This window comes from Monosiga brevicollis, genomic scaffold (assembly GCF_000002865.3).
Source record: "Monosiga brevicollis MX1 MONBRscaffold_12 genomic scaffold, whole genome shotgun sequence".
In the NCBI taxonomy this organism is placed as follows: Eukaryota; class Choanoflagellata; order Craspedida; family Salpingoecidae; genus Monosiga; species Monosiga brevicollis.
The window spans coordinates 638,896-661,614 of NW_001865049.1; the positions used below are offsets into that span (position 1 = coordinate 638,896).

Consider the following 22,719-nt stretch of genomic DNA (forward strand, 5'->3'; position numbering starts at 1 on the left):
AGTCACATTGTGTGTGTGTGTGTGTGTGTGTGTCGGCGAGATGCCCATCAGCAATCACTTTGTACGCGATCCAGAGTTGGTCAAGGAGGGTGTGCACGACCCATGGAGTTGGTGAAGAGTTGGTTTTACAAATCTTCGATGGACAAACGGCAGTGAAAACAATGCGCGCCTTGAATGTTGCGCACACGAAAAGGGTGGGACGGCATGGGAATGGAGTGGTGCCAACGTGCATGGCCAGGACATGATCCCTGGATCAGACCCACACTCCGCCAATGAAACCCGTCCATTGCGCCGGAGATGCACGAAGCCACAAGGTGAGGCAAGGCGTGGAGGAGCGTGGCAGAGATCGTTGGCGCATCATTCTCTCGTCATTTCCCCTGCTGCTGCTCGTGGTTATCGATGGGGCGCCAAGGGCGCACTCCTCTCCCCATAACAGTGATTTGTCCAGAAGCCCTCATAACAAAGGAAGAGGCAGCGCTAGAGAAGCAATAAGAAGCCTGGATACCGAAGATCCCTCAAAAATTGGAAAGGGGGTGATGATCAGCTGGATCGTGTGCGCCATTGCGGAGGTCGCTGGCGCAGTGGGGTGCCGGGAATGTCGCCGAATCATAATTTCAATTCATTGTCCCACGAAACCAGACAGCTCACTGCACTTTGCATGCTTTAGAAATCAGCAGAGCCGTTCCCAAGAGGGCGGCAGGCGGTCAGGCAAACATGGCACGGCTACGACAAGAATTGGCTTGCACAGCTTCTATCATGCAGCTTCTCTTATGCAAGGCTGTTAGATCGTGGTCACGGGTTGTCGCCACTTGCGGAAGGCATCGGCACGTGGGAGATTGAGGCCGAGTTGGTGTTGAACCTTGGCTTGGCGCTCCTTCCGTGCGGCCTCGTGCGGCTTGAGGTTGGCCCGCAGCCGCACCTTAAAGTCTACATTATGGGGCAAGATGGGGTCGTCCTCGGCCGTGCTATTGGCCGACGAGCCCTTTTTAGATTTTTTGGCGGCTGTCTGACCTCCCGTGGTTGGTGTCGCCGCAGACTCGGCGCGCTTGGCATTCTTGGCGCCTTTGCTGCTCTTGGAGGTCTTGCTCTGTCCACTTGGGGTGCTGTTTTTGGTGGGGGTTTTGGAAGTTTTGCTTCCTTTGGGCGTCTTCTTTGAGGCGGGCTCGGCGTCTTCCTCGTCAATTGCATTCTTGCTGCTTTTGGCCGCCTTGGGGGTCTTTGGAGTCTTGGGTTCTTTTGAGGCTTTGGTCTTGTTGCGAGCTGCGGCTGACTTTTTGGTGCTGCTTTTTTTTTTCGGCGCAGTGGCGTCTGATTGGCCTGGTTCGGGAGTGGCTGGACCCTTGACATTCAATGTGATGGTGCCCAGCTTGGGTGGACGCCCTCGACCCTTCTTTTTAGCGGCGGGGGCTGCCCCAGCGTCCTCGCCTTCCATGGTCACACCGGCTTCCTGTGGCTGGCTGGTGGTAGTCGAGGCGGCGCCATCAAGTTGAGTCTGAACGCTAGGGGCATCTGCTGCATCTTCTGGTTCCTCCTGGGAAGCGCCTTGCATGGTCACGTTGGGGTTGTTGAACTGTGGAGGTACCTCGCCAGTCTCGGCGCATTTTTCGGCCTCGGCAATCGCTTGCTTGGCCACCTAGCCGGCGTGAAGATCACATGAGCATGGGCGGTCCATCTTCCAAAGGAAGGCCCAAGTCGACCCTAGAGGGGCCAAGTGCCTGGTCATTGTTTTCTCTCTCCTTCCCCTTGTCGCCGCCCAAGGTGCCCACCTTATTGCGAATCTTGCTGGCATACAAGGGAAAGCCAGGCTCCCAATACACCAAGCGACTTCGGTCGAGCCAGGCAATATCATCTGAGACATGAATGCAATCCGATGCATGTGAGCATCCACGGAGCAGTGACAAAGACCCAAATCACAATGTGCCGAGCATCTTGACGGCCGGCAGACGCACAGGTGCCGAAGAAGCGAACGGGGTACTGGTCTGCTGGTCGCTCGGCCGAAGGCATTTCAAATTCGGCTTCTGGGGCCAAGCGGTTGATGATCTGACAGGGCCAATGAGCCATGCGCTGATAGCGGCCCCACATCACCTCCATAGGCTTGATCACGGAGCTTCGGTCCAATGCCTGCACGGCCAGACGTCAGGCACACGCAGGCCAATATGCTCACGGTGAGCGCGCTTAAAATGAGGTGATGCTTGCCTGCGTCTCGCCATCTCGCCATACATCATACCTCAGTTAGTTGTCGCCGTTTGCTTGATGAGAGTCGTGCCTGACGCTTGTTGCCGGCGCTGCCATCTGGCTTGGGCGTGGCCGGTTGACTCGTCGCAGGAGTCTGTTCCTCGTCTGCCAGCAGCGGATCCATTTCTGCACCCTGTGCCGCGGTGTCTGTCATGTTGCTGTTGCTTGATCGGTCGGCTTCGAGGCGATAAAAATGGCCTTGCCTCGCCCTGTCACCCGCACAACAGCCACGGCCTCGACGCGATGATTTCCTACTTATCTCACGCCCACCCTCTTCCTTTCTCTCTCTCGGTCGCGCTTGGGTCGGGGCTGGGATCCCTGTCGTTGTTGCTGAGAGAGAGAGAGAGAGAGAGAGAGAGGGAGAGGGAAACAGAGCAGCGTGAGTGTGTAACGGTCAGCAAAAGTTTTGATATTGTCACTATGTTCGTTAAAACATTACTCTACTACATCACCTCAAACATTATCTTCTCATAGTTACGACTAGCGATTTAACAAAACAACAATAACTTTTAAATCATCTACACAAACTCCACCAACACTATTACGCCTTGTGTCTTTGATCTTCGGCTCCAGACAGCAGCTCCGTTCAGTGGCTCGGTGATCTTGTTGTTGTGTATTTTATTCTGATTTGCCGAGTCCACGAGCAGACGCCTCTGGTGGATCGTGCGGAGAAGGAGCGTCAACGGCCGATCAATCCATCAACTTCAAGCATGGCGGCTGCACCCGATGCCAAGCGTGCCAAGGCCCTGCCCAAGGTGAACGTGCTGATGTGCGGGTACGTCACAAACTCACGAAATGCGGTTTGGCGTGCGATCCGCACGAGCAACGGGGCCACTGCGCTGATCTCGTCTTGAAACGGCCGTCACTCTGATTGTTGCGGCTGGTTGCATGCCATGCGCACTTGGGATCCTTCAGGACGGGCGAGTATACCACCGGCTATGTTCATGACAGCAGCTCAAAGTCGGACAAGGCCAAGGGCGTGATCGGCCTGTGCATGTTTGAGCTCCGCCGCCTTGGCCGGATCGGCCGCGTCGCCTGTGTCGGCACCAACGGGACCAAGTTCCCTGGTATTCGCGAACACTTGAAGACGCAAATTTCCGATGTTTACGCCGGTCTCGGTATGGTACACTGTACTCGCATGCCTGACTTGCCCTTCTTGTGCAAGCTCACGTGCGCCCATCCTCGTTGCCTGCGTCCAGACGTGTCAATGGACACGTACCCCAATGACAACGTGCCTCGGGATACTCTGGCTTGTACGTGCTTGTTTATCAACCAACTCCACTCATCTGTCATCCTCACCTGCTGCACACGCCCATGTTCTCACCGTTTGACCCTGGCTGGGCACGTGTGCATTTCGCATACGCTCCGTAGATCTTGCGGCCATTGAGAGCATGCACAAAGGCGACATTGTGACCGTTTTTACTCCCGACGACACTCATTTTGACATTTGCAAAGTGGCCATCAAGGTTTGCGTTGTTCTTGCCCGCTCTCACGTGCAGCACCTTGAGCTTATCGCCGCGTCTGCTCTCGAATCCTCCCTAGCGTGGCCTGCACGTGCTTGTTACCAAGCCGGCCGTCATGACCGTGGATCATCACGAGCAGCTGCAAGAGCTAGCCCGCCGACACAACGTGCTAGTAATGGTGGAGTTCCATAAGCGCTGGGACCCCATTTACACGGATGCCCGTGGCCGCGCCCGTGAACTGGGTGACTTTAGCTACTTCTACAGCTTCATGTCACAGCCCAAGCTTCAGCTCGAAGTAAGCACAGCTGCCGGTTGAGCACCCGATGCCGATTGTCATCTCTTTTGCTCACAGCATTCTCTTCTGCCTGCTACACCCTGCTTGCCTGTGCTGCAGACGTTCAAGGCCTGGGCTGGCAAGTCGTCAGACATCAGTTACTACCTCAACTCGCATCACATCGATGCGCACGCCTGGCAAATGGAGGGCCGTGGCCAGCCCGTGCGGGTGGTGGCGAGCGCCGCGACAGGAATTGCATCCTCGGAACCATTCAACTGCCCCGAGGGTGCGATCTTCACGCCTGACAGTGAACACCGCTGCTGCCCATTGCCTGTTGTCATCTGAGCCTGTCGATCGCTTTCTTGTGTCTCCCAACTCATGAGTGACTCATTGAGTGCAGGTGCCGAGGATACCATCTCCATTATGGCAACATGGAAAAACGAGCCCACGGGCAACCTGGGCACGGCCATCTACACCTCCTCGTGGGGCGGTACGGTCTGCCGCCAGCAAGCATTATTATGTTCCCCTGATCGATCAAGTCAAACTGCAAACTGCATATACGCTTGCTCGTGAACTGATCCTGTGCCATTGCCTCGACTGGTTTCCGCACATGATAGCTCCAAAGGGGGAAGTGCATTCTCAGCAACGTTTCCATTACATGGGACACGAGGGTATGTGTTGCAGCCACCCGAGAGTCGTCCCTGGTCGGGCGTCATGATTCAGTATAATCGGGGCTCGTGCCCATGGCTGTAGGTGACATTGCCGTGGACCAAGCTCACCGTGGCTATCTTGTGACTACGGACAAGGAGGGTTACAAGAGCATCAATCCTCTGTACATGGCTTACGTTCCTGGGCCTGATGGCCATTTCAATGGTCACAATGGCTATGGCTACAAGAGCATCGATGCTTTCGTGGCTGCTGCTCAGGCCATTAACAACGAGGTGCCCTTGAACCGTATTCACGAGGGGTTGAGGCATTTATGACCAGACTCATCCTTCCGCTATCTGTTCTTGTAGGAAAAGCGTCCTGAAGATTTCGACGCCGTCTTGCCCACGCTGCACTCCACCATCATGACCACGGTCGTGCTGGAGGCGGGTCGACAGTCGCTTGATCTTGGTCGTCCCATCGACATTGCCTGCAAGGAGGGTAAATGGGTTCTTACAGCTGCTTGAGCGCTGACTTTTCCTCTCTGAACACGTTGGATGTGCGCTGTCACATCAAGTGGTTGTCGTTGCTGGTACATGTTGTAGTAATAGAGGTATTTGTGTGCACGTCGTCAATCTTGTGCTTCTCGGCTACAGTTGACTTGTTGAGTCCATGCCCTCTTTTTCAGCTCCCAAATCAACATCCATGGAAGCCTTGAATCGTGGCAATGTTTCGGCATGACAAGGTGCATGAACGTAGTTTAAAGGCCTTTTAAGGAAGAAACTAAGCAGCAGTTGGGGAAGCTTGAAGTGAATCTGCAGCATGGAATTTTTTGGAAAGAGTCTGTGCCTGTGCGGGAGAGCAGGCTGCACGTCTTGGTCAATTTGTACGCATTAAATGGGAGCACTGATAAGACTGCTCTGAGATTCAAATGTGTGCCTGAGCAGAAGTTTCATGTCTTTGCTGCGTTGGCGTTGCGTGCGGCAGCTGGCCGCTTTTGACGAGCCCGGGCCTGCGCCCGGGCTTTGTCACGCTGTGCTAGCAATCGCATATTTTCGCTTGAAGGCATATACTCCTTGGTGAGAGCAGAGGTTTCTTGGCCAGCGGCATTTTTGCAGCAGACCAGATCTGTAGATACGACCGGGATTGGCACAAGGTCAAAAAGCTTGCCGTCATGCTCCAAGACACCACCGATTGCAGCCACCATCTGGTTAAATGTGTTCATGTCACGTCTGCACAGCTGCTCGTGGCGGGCTTGAGCTTGATCCTCGCTCACCGTGCCCTCGCGCCAAGCTGTCATATATTCGAGCGCATCGTCGGCTACGCTTGCCAAGACACCCCTGGTCACGTAGCAATGAAAGGCAACCCCAAGAATTGCCTTTGAGATATCTGAGAGACACCGGACATCAGAATCAAGTGTATGCACGTGAATGCCCTCTGCCGCATATTTGACGGCTCCTAGCACGGCGTCCATGGCAACAAAGCTCGGCTGGCGCCTTGGCGTAGGAACAACAAGGACTGGTCCGCCGTACTGTGAGGCGTCCAGCTCATAGTACGTGAGAGGGGAATAGCGCTCATCGCTTTCGAGGATTGTGCTCGAGGTCCGCACGAACGTCGACTCTTTGCCCGAGCATTCGGCACCGTCGGCACCCATCATGGTGGTAATAGCCTTCAGTCGATGCGGGGCAGTGTCCAATAGGATGACCATGAGCTCTGAACCATACTTTTCCCTCCAGGCGGCAATTGTTGCCTCAATGTAGCGCTGTGAGTTTTCTGCCGTGCAGGGGCCGTGGTGGGTGCGCCTTGTTATCATTTCACCTGTACAGGTCATGGCTGCAAAGATCGAAATTGACGAGCGAGTGGCGAGGTGCCCGCTCTTCCGCTGAGTTTGAGATGTGGGGCCTCGACATCGCGACGCTAGACTGCTCATCCAGCTTTCGCTCACAGAGATGAGCGCGTGCTTGTTTGATGAAAATAGTTGATGCTTCTCGTCCAGCGAGTCCAGGAATGCAATGTAGTTGCGGCATGCCTCGCTTGTTTGTGGTCCAAAGGTGTCTTGCTGACGTGGGCGCATGGACATAGTTCCACATTTTGACACTGGCGTCGGGCAGTACTTTTTGAGATGGTTGCTGATCGTGCTCAGGGAGACATGCCACGGCTCAATGGAACCGCTGAGTTCGAGGGGCTTGTAGCGCTTTGCAAAAAGATACTCACGGGCATTGGCTACCGAGCCAGATTTGCCATAGCGCTCGTCATACTCGATCAGGATGCTTTCATCCTCTGCATCCAGCACAGAAGGGCGGCCGGTACGACAACCTCGTACCGGCTTTAAGAGCGGCTCACTCATGGACAGCGTGCCAGCAGCGCGCATTAACAGGCGCTCGCTGTATTTGCGTCGCCAACTAGCGACTGTTGAAACGGGGAAGCGTTTTCCTAGACGCTGCTGCAGCAAGTCTGCAATCTTTCTGTCGGAGAGCACATTATCGTGTTCATCCACCACATCCAGCAGGTCGAGGAAGATCAGTCGATCGCGGTCTGAATAACGGCCCACCTGATGGTCTTCGGGGTCCGGGGAACTGGGTGCTGTCAGGAAATGATCATGGGTTTCAATCAACCACGGAGCTCCGCTGCCAGGCACGTCATCCCCGTCCAGCCTCTCTAGCGACAACGGTCGCCAGAGACCTGTCTCACCACCTCGCGAGTCACACCCCGCCATCTCCTCGCAATAATAATATTATGAAACAACTGACACCTCGCCAGTGTGTGTGTGTGTGTGTGTGTGTGTGTGTGTGATGTAACGGTAAAACTCAAAAGACGACGGCAGCAATCGTCTGACAACTTGGGAATGGGAGAATGTCAGAAAAATGAAATTTTTGAGGGAGGAGTGAAATTTTCAGGATGGGGAATGGATCGTCCGGCATGACCATGACGGGACAGCCCGTGGCCAAACGTGCCAGGCTGCTTCATGATGACGCTGGTGGTAGTGAGGAAGGGAGCGAGGCGGGGGATCAGGGTGTTTTGTATCGGGGCAATGCTTTAGAGGGCCCCGAGCTTGTCCGCGCCCGTGCGTGGCTTGATGCGTGTCAACAAAGCACTGCAGAGGAGGCGTTACAGCTTTGGGCACAGGCCTCGCTTGCCGAGCGCGAGGCCGCTGCCTGTCATCTGCGAGAGCAACATGTAAGTACCTATGCTTGGACTACTCTTGGACTGCTCTTTGAGCATTGGCCTACCTTTTGCCTCTCAAACACCCTTGATCATGTACAGGCTGAAGGACAAACCAGTCTTCATCACGTCTGTGAAGCTGGCCACGCGTCGCTGCTGGCGCAGCTGCTCAGCTCAGGGGCCGATCCCGACGCTGTCACTGAGGTGAGGGAACTGACCATGCCCAACCATGTTGAGTGGCATTCGCGTGGCCGTTATCATTTATTGCTGTGCCCCGCACAGGAGGGTAAGACCCCACTTCATGTCGCCAGTGAAGGTGACAATATAGAAACCATTCAGCTTTTGCTGGGCGCGGGTAGTCGGATTAACGCACTCGATGGGGTAGGTACGCCCCAGCAGAAAGGTTGCCAAACGCGGTATGCCCGCTTGTAAAAACCTCATTGCAGTCATTGTCATGGAAAGGAATTGGCCACGCCGCTCTGCATTGCAAGCGGCGTGGGTCACATGGCGGTCGTGCAAACCTTATTGCATGCCGGCGCCGATTGCAACGCTGCACGTCAGGTCCGTCGACCACTTTTTTAAGTTACGGCCCATGATGCGTTGACATCAACCAGGTCGCATCCCTATTGATCAGCTCTGGGCATGCGTTTGCCCATATAGGATGGATACACGCCGTTGTTGGCTGCGGCCCGACAGGGGCATGCAACCGTTGTTGAAGCACTGCTTCGAGCAGGGGCACGCACTGACACCACCTCCCGTGTAGGTTTCCCTTGTTGTGCCATTCTTGAAAAACAATTAAAAAAAAAAGTAATGGGTCTTGTTTATCGGCGCTAGCTCTGGATGAGCACTTGCTGCGTCTTCACGACCGATGCTTGCCAATGTTAGAATGGCACTTCACCGCTGCTGGCGGCTTGCCTGGGCGGTCATTTCAACATTGTGCAACGGCTCTTGAAAGCTGGAGCCGACCTCCGCGTGATGGCTTCGGTAAGCATCCAAGAAGACAAGCTTGTCCTGGCTTTGTTTGCTGGCTTTCATTGAGAGGTGTCTTGGGGCTACCTGAAACCTACAGAATGGTACTACGCCGCTCAATGCGGCTTGTCAAGGCGGACATGTCGACATGGCTCTGCTGCTCCTTCGAGCAGCAGAGTGTCCAGCCAGCGTGCTTTACCTCCCTTGCAACAACGAGCATTTGTCCGACGGTGCTAAACTTGACCAGTTTGCAGACATGAATGTAATTGCTCAGTTGCTGCAAACTTGGTCGCCTGCGCGTACGCGCAAAGCTGCGACGTGGGTGCACCCAAAGGTAGGCTGACCTCTAGTCAAATCGCCCCACAAGTCTTTTTTCAGTGCCTTGGTCCATTCTCTTATGACAACCATGCATGCAGTCAGGGCACTCTCTTTTACACAAGGCCTGCGATGCTGGAAACATGGACCTGGCACGCATCCTGCTGATCAATGGAGCTGGAGTCGAAGTCTGCCAAGAGGTTTGTCAACGATTTTCGTACAGCTGCGGCCAACTCTCTTGCTGCCTTCAGAGTACTGAACCGTGCCGTGACTCACATTTCTCATGGGCCGGACGTCCAGTCTGGGCTATCGCCTTTGCACTGTGCCTGTCGTGCAGGACATGTGAATATTGTTCGCTATTTGCTGCGGTGTGGTGCCAACGTTGATGCGTGTGCAACGGTGCGAATGACTTCCAATGGAGGCACCATCGTTGGTATGATGCTTTTTTGCAAGCTGCTCATCAGCTGTGGACATGCTCGTTAGGATGGCATGACCCCAATATTCTGGACCTGCGAAAACGGCAACATGCGGATTGCTCGACTCTTGCTTCAGCATAATGCCTCGCCGTGTGCATTGGCTCAGGTGTGTCGACTCTTTCGCTTTGACCCTCTTCTTGGTTTGGTGCCCATGGCCTGGGATGCGTAACCTTATCAGGTGTACCCCTAGAACAACGAGACTCCCCTTCACCGCGCTTGTGAAGCGGGGCAAGTTGAGTTGATCGGAGCTCTTCTTGCTGCACAGGTGGATATCGACGCACCAGACCTCGTAAGCACACGCCCACACTGCCTTGGGCGCTGGCTTGCTTTTGTTTCCAAACATGTGCTCGCCATGGCTGATGCGGGTATTGACTGCCAAAACTAGGATGGATTTACGCCGTTACATGTTGCGTGTAGCAACGGCCACCTTGACGCTGTTCGCGTTCTTTTAGGTCGCTCTGCTGACCCCCAGGCCACCTCTAGAGTAAGCTGGCAAGACTTCCTTGCCTTTTCGCCCCCCCAAGAGCGTGTGCGCTCGTGCGTGCGCACCTCTCTGCCAATGTGCAATGTCACTGAATTACCTGTTGACTCAATGCTGCACTATGTGAACTGCGATGGGCACATTTGTCTCACCGTTTTGTGTGGTCCCGGATATAGCTTGGACACACGCCTCTCGACTGTGCCAGCTATCGTCGCCACGTGCAGGTTGCTCGAGTGGTGCTGGCCAAATTGCTGGATCTGGTGGAAAATGCAAATGCAGAGCCAGCAGAGCCAGCAGAGCCAGCAGAGCCAGCAGAGCCAGCAGAGCCAGCAGAGCCAGCAGAACCAGCAGAGCCAGCAGAGCCGGTGGGCCAAGCCAATGCGCCTCGAGTCCGCGTGCGTGAGCTTGGCGCAACGCAATGTACATCAGGCCTCATGGTCCACAATTTTGGTTGTGTTTCAGCGAGGCGCTTTGTTGCTCTGTGTCTCATCTCGACCATCGTTGCTTTCTGCAAACAGATGTTACGTCGGCTGTTGGAGCAAAGCCAGTGCATGGATGTGCTATCCTCTGCCGACGATGCTGGTGCGTGCGTTATGAGCCCCCCTCATAAACTCATCCTGAACTGCACGATAGAGTTGCTTCGATGGCATCGATGCGAACTTAATCTGGTTTGATGGGGTATCCACGTAGTGCAAGGCACAATCGTAGCCCAGCGACGCTGCATTCGGCAAAGGCGGCTTGCTGTGCTGTTTGGTATTGGATGGACTCGAGTGCCGCAGGCTTTTGAAGAGCGACTGATGGATGAGCTACTTGCCATAGCGGCATCTTTTGGTGCGTAGTGCAGAAACTCAATTGATGATCCATTATGTTCAGAACGAACTTGGCATGTCGCATGCTACAACGGGCGATCATGTTTGAGAGCACACGGGCCACACACGGTGGCTTGCGGGCCGGCCACAAGGGTTGCATCGCGACCCTTTGCCAACGACTTGGCGTGTGTCTTTAATTCGCTCCTGGGACCGCTGTAAGCATACCGGTTTAGAAAGCAAATGAGCGATCCAATACACAAAAAGGTTAGACATGGCAAGTGCGGAGAGGGCAGCGTACCGGCGATGGGCTGGGTTGGGTCCGTCGGTGAGGCTTGGATCAGGCCCCTGTGCAGTACCCGTCAAACCACTGCGACGCTCGTGCCCACTAAGAGGCTCGTGTCGCTGGGCACGCGCACCAACGGCCTGCGTTTGTTTCGTCGAGCGGGTCGAATTTTTCGAAGAAGATGATGGGCGCTGCACAGGATTTTGCCCGGTGACAGGCAATGTCTTGCCTGTTGTCGGTGGAGCACGTTCGGTGGATGCCGTGGCTCGGGCACGCGTTGTGTCAGGACTGGAGGGAGCCGACGATGTAGCAATGGCTGGAATAGAAAAAGTGCCGCTCCACTGAACAGGCGCATTGTTGAGGCCAGAAGCCTTCGGTTGAGCACTGTACTTTTTCCATGGAGGGATGTGTGTGGGCGCCTGTACGGGTTTGGTCTACAAGTACAACACATTCAAGCTCAGAGACGGGTATGCGCCTGCCTTGCCGGGACAACAATGCAGGCCTGTCACGCCTCAACGACGCCAACAAAAACACGATGATCACAAAAACGGCCTCTGACATACTGTAGCAGATGCTTTAAGCTGAGGTTTGGATTCTGGGTTGCTTGGTTTGGACTGAACTCGAGTGGTGCTCTGCTTCGAGGAGGATGAAGCGTTGACATCGGCAAACACGGGCCGCGCAAGGTCGGCATCGTAGTTGACACTTTCCAAAAGGCTTTGCATCAGGGGCAGCGGGATCTGTGGGAACTCCTTGCGCAAGGCTAGCAGGATCCGTTTCTGCTCGATTTTTGATTTTGATTGGGCGGCTAAGGCACCGGGCACGCACAGGCTGTCAACACGAGTCGTCCCTGGGGCACCCAACGCCTTTCCCAGAATTTCTGACGGTACAATGAAATCGCATTGTTAACACACCGGTTGAACCAAAGCGGGTTTCACGCTGCTGCGATCCTGGCAGCGGGGGTGCTGGTGGCGCAGTCTGTGGCGGAGGCATAGCTTGCGTGGACCTTCGGGAAAACCCCATGCTTTGTAGGGCTTGGCGCGCCGAGGACATGTCAGTTGCCGAGCTGCGGATGGTTGTCGAGATCAAGGTCAGGTGGCAATGAAGTTGAGTTTGCACATGATCCTAGCCGCTCAAGCAAGAGTGCTACGCCCGTTTGGGCCATTGGTCTTTCAAGCAGCTGACCTACCTGGCCACGGCACCCAGCAAATCGGAGGGGCAGGTGGGAAATTCATCTTGCAAATGACTTGGTCTGCACACGGACAAAGACAAAAGTCAAGCCGATTCCAGTGATCACAGGGCAGTTTATGGTCTTCGTGTCCACCGATAACGCCGTCATCTAGGGTCCGGCTACGGGCAAATGCAACTGTACGACTTACACCATGTTGGCCTCGAAGCTGTCGTCGATCTCAAGATCCATTGAGCGAGGTCGCGAGCTGCTGGCGCTTTTGGCCGTGTGGGCCGAGGCGGGCGCAAGCAGGTCGAGATCCACCGCTTCTAGCACCGGTTCCGGTTGTGGAGGGTCCCACTGTGTACGTTTGTGCTTATGGTCAATGTAAAACCATTTCCCCTCTGCCGTTTGGCGGGCCTCCCACCCAGGCGGCAGCGCGACGTCGGGCTTTGGACTCGCCATTTTTCCGACATCAAGTTCTTCCAAAAAAAAAAAAAAAAAGTGAGTTTTTTTTGAAACTGTTGGTCTTTCACGTTTTGATTTCGTTTCAAAAGAAGAAAAAAAAAATGGATCAACAACAAAAGACGTTTGGGTGCAGCTCTGGACGAGCGCGTTGCCAGAACTGCTTTGCTGTCTGATTGATCATTCAAAAAGAGACGCAATGCTCTCGGTACACGCTTGTATATAAAAAGAGAAAGGACATGATCACACCACAAAAGGATATGGAAAAACACTTCACACTGTCAGCCTAAACAACTATTGCACGCACTCAAGGCGAGACGAAAACAGTCCAACGGTACGGAAACGCGACGAAAGAAACGAGATGCCTGGAACAAAGAGTCAAAAGATCGGTGAGCAGCAGGGCACCTGGTCTAAGCGCATTATCGAGCGTCAGAAAACAAAGGAAAAGCGGGACGGGGTAAGATGTCGAGAAAAACAAGCAAAGAAAAAAAAAAAAAAAAAAAAAAAGGAGCGTGGGGGCAGGGGGACAAGAGTAATATCAAAAACGGAAGGTCATCCAACTAAAAGAGCCTGTCATATTCACCGCCCGCACGAGACAAAGCAGCGGATGCTGAGTTTTGGTTGGGACGGGGGGGAGGAGGTGCATCTCGAGATGCTGGAGCTCCAGGCCGAGGTGGACGAGGCGGGGGAGTATCAGGCGCAAGTTGGTGGGCACGGGCATCCTTCTCCTCATCGTTCGCCCGTGGTTTGGGATCAGCGGCAGGAGCAGTTGAAGTGGTTTGAGAGGCCGCGCCACCGACTTCCAGATACGGCTCAAGCTCGGCATCTTCGCCTCTTGTTTCAATGTAGCCATCAGTCTCATCTTGTTCTGTCAAGGTTGATTTTGGCCTTTCGGGGGAGACTGAGGCGGTGGTCGCGTACAGCATGTCGAGAGCATCTGGGTGAGAAGACGCCGACGAAGTGCCTACACCCGGGTTGAGCATGGTGGGTGCGCCATAGGCGCCATCAGTTGCTATCGCTGGCGACGCTTGGTCAGTGACTGTGCCATAGACACCCATATCCATGGACATGGCCCGTGGTTGCTCTTCGACGGAAGCGTATATTAATTGCTCGTCCGCCTCTGGTTCACCGACCGTGCCATACATTAGAACCTCGCCTTGACTCGGTTCGCCGACCGTGCCGTACATTAAAACCTCATCGTTGGGCTCGGGCCGATTGAGTGGCGCGGGCGGTGCTGAGTGAGACTTGCGCAAGGCATGGTTTGGATAAACAGCCTCGACCTCTTCGTAAATGCCCATGGTCTTGGCTTCGTCGGCCGTAGTCCCGCTGCGAGGCCGCATGTCTGGCAACACCGGAGTACCATACTCGGTTGCTGGCATCGCCGATTGGGCAGTCATTGTGGCAGCAGGTGCAGGCATGGGCGGCAAAGCAGCTAACGAGTCGGATAGGTCGTATTCGGCATCAACCACGGCATCCAGATCCAAGACCAGATCATCCGTGTGCGACTCTAGTTGTGCGCTGCCATCATCGAGTGTGAGATGGACCGTGGGATCCGTTGTAGATTCTTCCATCTGTGCGCCAAAGAGCTGGCCTAGCTCAGCAAAGCTGGCTTCGTCCTCGGCCGTGAGATTGATCTGAAGTGCAGGGCGTGGAACAGCGCCGCTGGTCGCTGGCATAACATTCTGATAGGCATGGTCAGAGTGACCAGTCGCCCGCACCTCCCGCGTCTCTGGCGCCTGCGCCGGCTCTACATTCTGATAGGTGTGGCTGTTTCCATCCACGGAACCCGAGGCACTCGCTCGCTCGGCTCGACTGTCGTTGGCATTGACGGCACTCTCGACAGTTTGGTTGAGGTTTTGCTCCACTGGTCGGTTGGTTGGTGTGTGGAAAACATAGCCTGTACTACGCGCCGGCCCGGTGCTGCTCGCTGTGGTGCTCGGGCCTGGGGTGGGTTGCGTCGATCGTACAGTCGAGGCTGGGGTGAAAAAGGCATCTGATCGTTCCGATGTATTCATGAGACCGGGCGAAATGCTAGAGCTGGCATCGTCTTTGCCGGGCAGTACATGCACGGGCAACGCAACGCTTTCCCTCTTAGCTGGTCGCCGGAGCAGCGGCGGACGAGGCTCGACATGGGAGACATCGGGTGCTGCAGTGGCTGCAGTATTAAGGCCCTCTTCATCTGATTCGTCTTCTTCAAAAGCCACCGGCCTGTTACTAGGTACATGGTATGCGTAAGGATCACCCTCGTCCTCCGCAGCACCTGAGTCAGGCACTGCCTGAGATTCCGGTGCACTGGTTGGCGCAGCAACGTCACGAGAGCGTAGCCGATGAAGGGTATTGATGGAGCGGCCGCCAGACACGGAGGAGAATCGGCGCGCCAGGTGCGCATTCTCGTCCTCGTCATCACGGGCGGCGATAATGTCTAGCTCCTCGCCCAGCACACGACCAGCCTCAACGGTAGCGGGGTCGGGTGGTACCTCGCTGCTGCTCGATAGAGCCGAGCCCGAGTCTGGGGCCGTGGATGACTGACCCCGTTCGTGGACCACAAAGTTAGTTGGCGTGTTAAACTCGTATGCTCGACGCTGTCTCCGCGGCGGCGATTCGAGGGCGGCAGGCGGATGGAGGGGCCAATTCTGATAGGCGCGGGTCAACTCCTTCGTGGCATCCATCGCTGCATTGTCTTCGGCTTGGGTGGGAAGGGCACGTAGGACGGGCTCTTCGACACCGTCGTCAATGTGTTTGGTTGGCGAGGCGATGAGGGTGGCCATCTGCGCCTCCAGCGTCTGAAAGTCAGGCCGCGCAGCAGGATCCTGCAACCAACACTTGCGCATCACTTGATAGAGCTCCTCAGAGCAGCTGGCTGGCTTGGGCATGCGGTAGTTCTGCTCCATGAGAAGGGGAAACAGGTCAGCTGTGCTAATGCTGGGGTATGGGATGGCGCCCATGAGAACGGTCTCCCAGATAACAATGCCGTAGGCCCACACATCGCTCTGCGTGGTGAAGGCTGCACAGTCCAGACACTCGGGGGCCATCCATTTCGCCGGCAACTTGCGTTTCCGATGTTGTACCAAATATGAATACTCCTCGTTCATGTAACGAGAGAGCCCGAAATCCGCAATGGCTGCTCGGTTGCGCTGCATGTGCAGGAGCACGTTGCGTGCAGCCAGGTCACGATGCACAAATCGCTTTCCAGCAATGTAGGCCATACCAGCAGCCACGTCCTTTAAAAATCCCAACATTTGTGTTGATGTGACGCTAGCCGCAGCGCCAGGGGTTTTGGGCCTTGCCTCGCGCAAAAAGTCGCGCATGTTGCCATCTGGCATGTATTCCACCTATTGCGTAAAAAGAAATTGGAATGAGGGGGTTAAGAGTAGGTGCCAGTTTTATACATCGCCAATCAAAGGCTTGTGAGCTACTCGTTAGAGTACACAAGCCGTTGTCGATCGGCATTTAGGCATGTTCACAGGGACCAGCATTGACACCTGAAGGCACTCGCACAAACACTACCTACCAAAAGCATCATGGGCTCGTCCAAGGTGCAAATGCCAAGTAGGCGGACGACATTGGGGTGCTCGTCAAACTGTTGCATAACGCGAATCTCCTCCAAAAAGTCTTCCTTGTCCAATGCGTCAGCATCCCGATTCAAAGTCTTGACGGCCACTTTGGTTGACTCCTCAAGTGGCACAACATGACGGGCAGTGGCAAAATGGACGTTGCCAAAAGCGCCTTGCCCCTACATGGGACAAAACGTGTATCAGCCAAGAAACTGCACGCAACAGGTACACAGGCAAACACGGTGGGGCCAACAGTCAACATACCAGAAGGCGACCCAATTCAATGTCATGGCGCGGAATCTCCCAAAGTCGACGACCATCGCGCTTGTATTTGGCCAGTACAACGTTGCCCAAGCGCTCCTCGTGCGACTGCCACGAATGTCAAACTTCAAGGTGAGAGAAAGGCAACAGCATTCGAATGATGGGAGTGTCCCTAGCGCTTCGAAAAAGAAAATCTTACGTTTTGTGCAGTGCGGGTGTCACTCAGCGGCGGGGCCAGTCCGCCCGCGGTCATCTGAAGCAAAAAAAAGGTACGACGGTCAGTCAATGTGCGCATTAGAGTGCCAACATTGGGCAAAGAATAATTGAGCACTCACTCGGCCCAACGTGCCCAACAGCTTTTTGGCATGCCCGCCTTTGAAGCCAAGATCGCGAAGTTCCTGCTCGGAATATTCTCGCAGCGTGTCAAGATCCTCAATGCCTTCAGCAGCCAAAATTGAGCTGTATTCCATGAGGTTGAGACTGGAGAGAAGGTTTTGTAAGTCTTCCTTAAGCGACTGCGTAGCTCTCTGTAACAGCAGGAGGCCATGGGGCGAAGATGTAAGACGGGGGTGACTGGCGGGCAGGTCTCAGGCATACACACGAATGATAGCAAAAAAGGCAAAGAGGGGGACGATAAACCGAGAGAGTCGATGGACCAGGAAACTCAAAGCGCACAGGTCCACATGATCATGTTTATGACATGTCATTACCTTGTTGGTATTATTGACGGCCTCCTGAAGCTTTGACTGTTTATACTGTTCCATTTTGGCACGTTGTTCGTCGCTGTTGCAGGAGGCATCATTAGTTTGTGGGATAAACATGACCAATTCACATGACCAAACCAAAAGAGGTGGGATTCAGAAATGCGGATGACCGTGCCCAAGACATACTTGAGATAGCGCACAGCCAACATGTCGTCTCGTCCCCGGATGATTCTGTGAATGGTGTTTAGGTCGGTAATGCCTGCTTGTTGCAGCCCCCCCTGAGGATTGACAACGCATGCAATCAATGACTTGATCCAAAGCAGGGGAAAAAAAGCCCCGCTGGCAGCTGATTTCTGGTACACGAAACATTGCTGTTAGATGGGCACACCTTGGAAACTGCAGCTAGACGTTGTCCATCAAGTGAGGCGAGGCAAGCGCGCCAGTTGGCATCCACGAGTAGAGCTGTCAACCTAGAAAAAAAAAAAAAATGGATCAGATTACGGTTGGCAGCCATGGCGACAACCGAGGAACACGATTGGCAGAAATTGTCGGCGGGCAAAGGCTGCGGGCAAGCAAGACGAACCAAGTTTGGACATCTTCACACGACCAATCAACAAGGCGCTTGCCACGGTCGGAGCTTGAGCGGTCCCGATTCAGTGCTGATTGCGACGGGGTGGCTGAGCGGCGGTGCAGCCGATCGCCAGTGGCCGTACGCTCGGGTGCTGCCTGCGGCGGAGGCAGGGGCCGTCGACTGCCACCGGTCATGGATGTACGCACGGGTGGGTTACTGATGGAGGACGCCGGGTATGGCGCCGGCGTTGCTGGTGCGCTAAACTGGCCACGAGACGGCACGCGCTTGAAAGAACAGTATAGGGTGAGATTGGATGTTGCAAGCGTAGGCTCAAGGCCCAAAGCGCAAGCACGTACCGGACTTGCGGGTCGTTGAGTCTGGGCCGCGGTCTTGACGCCTGTGTTGCGATGTGATGATGCGGTGTTGGGGAGGGGCGCCGGCTCGCGGGTCGAGCGACGGGCACTGGGCATGTCAAAGGGCCGCTCATAATCGCCACCCATGGAGGGTTGACTGATGACCACCTATGATGTGTGACAGCGTGCGAAATTGGCGTGAGTTATGCTCGAGTCATGAAGAAGAGTGTAGCAACCATACGGGGCGGAAAGGTCTGGACCTGGGGCGTGCGGTTATCAGTGGGGGTCAAAGGTAAAGAGGCTTCAGATGAAGTGGTCAAGTCTGTCAAATTGGAGGGACTGCGATGGGTCATCTCAAAGCTATCTTGCGGAACGGGGGCTGGGCGGGACTGTGGGTCTGCAAGGCTGCCAGGACCAGGCTCTGCCAGATTGACATAGCGTTGCTTCGGCCGCGTCATGGTCTGAACAAAAAGCACCATGTGCGCAAGGTCAGGAGGGAGGATGAAACCCTGCATCTCTTTGGAAGCAAATCTATACATGCAAACCGACCATGTTGGAGAGGTCGATGGCAGCTGGCCGATCTGTGCGAGAAAGTGTGGAGTGTCCATTTGACTGTGCCCCAGCCTTGGACAATGGAGTGACTGAGCGTGCTTGAGCCATCTCAAGGTCTGTCCCTATAGAGAGGAAAAACAAAAGACGACGGGGTGAAGAATGCGAGCGGCTTGGGCCAGCGGACCTGCCGTCTGTGTCATCCTGATCCATTTCTCAAACGCGCGCAGCAAACGAAATACGCACAGCCAGCAGGTTTGGTGCCACCACCCACGGTGGCCAACGGATTGGGTTCCATGGCCGTCGTGGTTGAGCCGGCAAAGGACTAAGCCCGGGAAGGCACGGTGGTGAGTTTGTAGTTGTCTGCGAGCCGGGGAAGAACGTGGAGGGCGTGGGAACTGACCTCATCCTTGAGCTTTTGGCCGCCACAACAGCAGCAACAGCCAAAACAGCACGACATGCTTGCAGGTGATGGCGTGTCAATGCACCCACGCGCTAATGCAAACCGCGCGAATCCCCCGCGGCCACTTTACAAGGGCGCGAGCAACGTTCGGGGGAAAGGGGGGAGTAGGAGTGGAGCCAGGCTCAACAATTGCACCGCATGATGTGCTGCTGCAGGGTGGCAAACTGGAGGCACCTGAATAGAAGCCCAGTTGCCTGCGAATGGGATTGATCTTTGCGCATGCAAGCCCTGGCTTGTGCGTATCGTCTGAATGTACGTGTGAGGTGTGAGGATGACTCACACCCACCTCCGCGTCTTGTGAAGCTGCCTACAACCAAAGTCAAAGATGCAGGGTCAGTTTGCAGTACATTGCAGGATCTGGCTCACACCACACACTATCGCCGCTTTCATGCAGAGAAAGACGACACTGCCCCAAGGCCAACCAATCCCACAAGTGCACAACAGGGTCCTGGCAGCCCGTCTTGATCCGAGTGCCCGACCGCCCGACCGCCAGACCGACCTTATTAGACAGCTACACTTTGAGGGAAAAAAAAAGAGATAGATAGAGAGAGAGAGAAACTTTGAGAGAGAGAAGGTTTTTGTGTTTTCAAATAAGAGAGTTGTCGTGGTGAGAGAAACAAGTTGAGAGAGTCTGTGTGTGGGTGGAAGGAATGTGAGGGAATGTGAGAGACATTGCGAGATAGTGAGAGAAAGAGAGAAAGAGAGAACCAGTTTCAGAGAAAAGTGATGTTGAGCGCAAAGGCGTGCTCTTCTGCGCTCTTGTCTTTCTGATGATTTGGACAGATGCAACGAGTAACAATGGGGGTCACTGTTTCAGTCATGTGGAATGTGTTGTCAGATAAAACGAAAGCTGGGGACATCTCCCAAACATTCAAACTCGACACCTTTGGGTTTTTTTTGGCTTGGAGAAGGGTACATTATTGCTTTTTCTTTCGGGAGAGTGGCCAACGGGTCAGGTCTCAATACATGGATGGACATGCAGGCGCGACAAGCATCTAGACCGATTGGCTTTTGGTGGAAGATTCTTTGACCACCGCCTCCGGTTTGACTACGAGGGCGGCAGACAGATGAGGCAGGAACACAAACAGCCAGCCCACCCCGCACTTGAAAAAAAAAGTGCAAACGACGCAGACCAGATGTGGCGTACCATGGAGGACACGGTCCTGCTTGCGCGAGTTTTGTATCCGAAACTTGTAGTACGAATACAAAAGGGAACCAAAAATGCTAGTGTCAAGACACAGGCCGGGATCTTAGTTGGCAAATGTCCCCAATAGCGTTGCGCGCCAGCAGAGAGCCGACACGAGGCTCACCTCAGGTTGATGCCAGCAAAGTTAAGCCAGCTGAAAACGTAGTCAGCCATCGTCATGCCCAAATATGCCACCAAAATGTTCTGATGACCAAGAGGGAAAGTCGTGAGGGACTGCTTGTGCAACACCTGCAGCTGAGCAGTGGACGTGGCTCATCTTCGCACCTTCAAACAGCCTACTACCGTCGTCGTGAGCGCCGAGTTGACTTGCGTGCAAATGAAGATGGAATAGGTCAACAAGAACCTGTCATCGAGCACCCGAAGCGACATGGGATTGGGCGTGTGAGAAGGCTTCCATCACGTAGCACCACTGCATCCGTAGAGGTCGCAAGCCAACTCACCCCATGGCACACGATGCTAAAAAGCACGCCATGAAGCTCGGGTCATGCCAAAACTCAAATGCCCGGGTCTATAGGCGCCATTTCATATTGGTGATGAGGATGGTGTCAGAGAAAAAAAAGGGGTTGCAGATGGAGACTGCCACCGTGACAATAAAAAGTGCCGGCAAGCTGATTTAAATTCAGACGCACCGCCTCAAGCTTGCTGGGCTCAAGAAAGACGGTTGCAACCGCAAAAGGCAGGGAGAAGAGGCAGTTGTAGTACATCAGACCAAAGCTGCCCAGCTCCTGTGTGACATGACGGCATGGCACGCGGCAATATAAATACGCAGGGGGAAGGCGGGGCATTGGGCACGTGTTGCGAGGGCAGGTATAGTTTGAGCCGCTTGATTGGGCCAGCGGCAGCGATGCAGGCGCGAACCTTGGAATCGAGCTTTTTCTTGATGACAACACCATTAACGGCAGTCAGCAGGTCGTTGACCAAAATGTACATGTAGCCCACCAAGTTAAAGCTGAGATCATCTCTATCTTGGCCAGCCGTGTTCAGGGGAGTGGAGTGAAGATGCAAGGCATTCCCATGAGCTTCATCGCGCCCGGCGCACGTTATTTAAAAAAAAAAAGCGTTCACAAGGTCCAATATTTGGCCCGTTACATCAACGTACGCTGCTGCCACCAAGGCTCCGCCGATCATCAGTGCCACCGAGACCTGCACTGTTTGTGTTGGCACGACGCTATGCAAGAGAATGCCCGTGAAAAGCCTTGCCTTGGCACCTTTAGATCAAGGGGAGGAGGGTGCAAATGAGATCACCATTCACTTACCCAAGCATCCACTTCTCAGCCAACATGGTCATCAGAATCGAGAATCTAGATGTCGGATCGGACATGAGGAGAGGAGAGACGACTCTCGCACACGATCAAATGACTTGGTCAGTGGGGACAAGATGCTTTTTGTACCGGCGCAGCAAGGTGAACATGGGGAGGCTGATCAGCTGAGTGCCACCGAGTCCAGAGATGAGGTTGCCCAAGTAAATGAGAGGCAATGGAAACACCTAACTCAGCAAAAAAATGTGCATGCGGTGATGGACAGCCGGTAGTAAGATTCTGAGAAACAATCATAGGTGCGCATGGCGTTTGACAAGGCGAGCCCTTGTGCAAACATGTACCTGCCAGAAAACTTTTCCAGAGAAGTCGGGATACGAGACCAAGCCAAACAATTTGGCAAAGCTGAGGGCAATTATGGTGAACACCATCTGGCAGACTGCGACGACCTCGGCCGAGGGAAAGCTGGGTCGGGCATATCAAGCATGAAAAGCAGGATTGAGCGCACAGGTGAGACTTGATTGCCAACGGCAACCCTGCCTTGATCTCAGACATGAGGTCCCATTCACGCACCCATATTGGGTGAGGACGATCTTGTTGACCATCATGATGGCGATGCTTGAGACGCCGTAAAACACGGCAGTGGTCAGCTGCACATGGTTCGGAAACAATGGTCAGTCAGTCTTTTTGCGCAAAGAGAGCCGTGACGTTTCGAGTCGGCACTCGCCAAGTACACCAACCTGCTTCTGCACACTGTACACGGAGCCTCCTGCGACCATGACGCCGGTTGTTGGACCACCTATCCGCAGATATGCCCGCATGGATCATCAGAATCAAAACTCTGTACAAGCATCTACTCGATGGCAGTGCGATACCAACCTGTGCAGCAGCAGATCACCAGCAAACGCCTCAGCCTTTGCTCAGCCGCACGGCAAACACGCACACGCGCACCTGGTCCACGAACACCACCGCCGCCACACACACGCCCTCCGTCTAAATTTCCCGTAAAAAAATAACAACAAGGTCGTTCTTGCAAAAATCGTAACAATCGCTTTCGTG

General features: G+C 54.5%; 4 protein-coding genes across 4 annotated transcripts; 1 reads left to right on the forward strand and 3 right to left on the reverse strand.

Moving 5' to 3' along the window:
- Window positions 1–598: 598 nt before the first annotated feature.
- MONBRDRAFT_32676 (uncharacterized protein) lies at window positions 599–2,550 on the reverse strand. The gene is made up of 4 exons (XM_001746418.1): window positions 2,228–2,550; window positions 1,950–2,121; window positions 1,767–1,849; window positions 599–1,633 (listed from the first exon to the last, which is right to left on the reverse strand). Exons 1-4 carry the CDS (start codon window positions 2,387–2,389, stop codon window positions 782–784), a joined length of 1,269 nt encoding a protein of 422 aa, XP_001746470.1. The 5' UTR covers window positions 2,390–2,550; the 3' UTR covers window positions 599–781.
- A 395-nt stretch (window positions 2,551–2,945) lies between these two features.
- On the forward strand, window positions 2,946–5,289 carry MONBRDRAFT_32677 (uncharacterized protein; the record flags this gene model as incomplete). Its single annotated transcript, XM_001746295.1, has 10 exons — window positions 2,946–3,010; window positions 3,151–3,353; window positions 3,435–3,488; window positions 3,607–3,701; window positions 3,778–3,993; window positions 4,093–4,258; window positions 4,373–4,462; window positions 4,590–4,643; window positions 4,726–4,913; window positions 4,989–5,289. The coding sequence occupies 10 exons, from the start codon at window positions 2,946–2,948 to the stop codon at window positions 5,142–5,144; spliced, it is 1,287 nt and encodes a 428-aa protein (XP_001746347.1). The 3' UTR covers window positions 5,145–5,289.
- A 280-nt stretch (window positions 5,290–5,569) lies between these two features.
- Window positions 5,570–7,333, reverse strand: MONBRDRAFT_8764 (uncharacterized protein; the record flags this gene model as incomplete). Its single annotated transcript, XM_001746419.1, has 1 exon — window positions 5,570–7,333. One exon carries the CDS (start codon window positions 7,331–7,333, stop codon window positions 5,570–5,572), a length of 1,764 nt encoding a protein of 587 aa, XP_001746471.1.
- A 3,247-nt stretch (window positions 7,334–10,580) lies between these two features.
- MONBRDRAFT_32678 (uncharacterized protein) lies at window positions 10,581–22,654 on the reverse strand (the record flags this gene model as incomplete). The annotated part of the gene is made up of 34 exons (XM_001746420.1): window positions 22,540–22,654; window positions 22,401–22,459; window positions 22,234–22,310; window positions 22,005–22,125; window positions 21,796–21,890; window positions 21,661–21,705; window positions 21,263–21,365; window positions 21,034–21,129; window positions 20,845–20,912; window positions 20,669–20,747; window positions 20,508–20,587; window positions 19,697–19,828; window positions 19,573–19,603; window positions 19,484–19,504; window positions 18,981–19,059; window positions 18,735–18,859; window positions 18,446–18,646; window positions 18,189–18,353; window positions 17,845–18,095; window positions 17,650–17,731; window positions 17,448–17,539; window positions 17,268–17,340; window positions 16,893–17,084; window positions 16,757–16,810; window positions 16,561–16,665; window positions 16,254–16,475; window positions 13,458–16,074; window positions 12,489–12,606; window positions 12,299–12,361; window positions 12,024–12,175; window positions 11,676–11,989; window positions 11,128–11,546; window positions 10,831–10,915; window positions 10,581–10,766 (listed from the first exon to the last, which is right to left on the reverse strand). Exons 2-34 carry the CDS (start codon window positions 22,437–22,439, stop codon window positions 10,581–10,583), a joined length of 6,582 nt encoding a protein of 2,193 aa, XP_001746472.1. The 5' UTR covers window positions 22,440–22,459; window positions 22,540–22,654.
- Window positions 22,655–22,719: the final 65 nt, after the last annotated feature.

Bases quoted from the DNA above. Each gene is read 5' to 3' on its own strand.
- MONBRDRAFT_32676 (XM_001746418.1), bottom strand. From the start codon at position 2,389: ATGACAGACACCGCGGCACAGGGTGCAGAAATGGATCCGCTGCTGGCA. The intron at 1,850-1,949 runs GTGCGTCTGCCG...TTCATGTCTCAG, and splicing joins CGTTCGCTTCTTCGGCACCT to ATGATATTGCCTGGCTCGAC. The intron at 1,634-1,766 runs GTGGGCACCTTG...CACGCCGGCTAG, and splicing joins CCAGCAAGATTCGCAATAAG to GTGGCCAAGCAAGCGATTGC.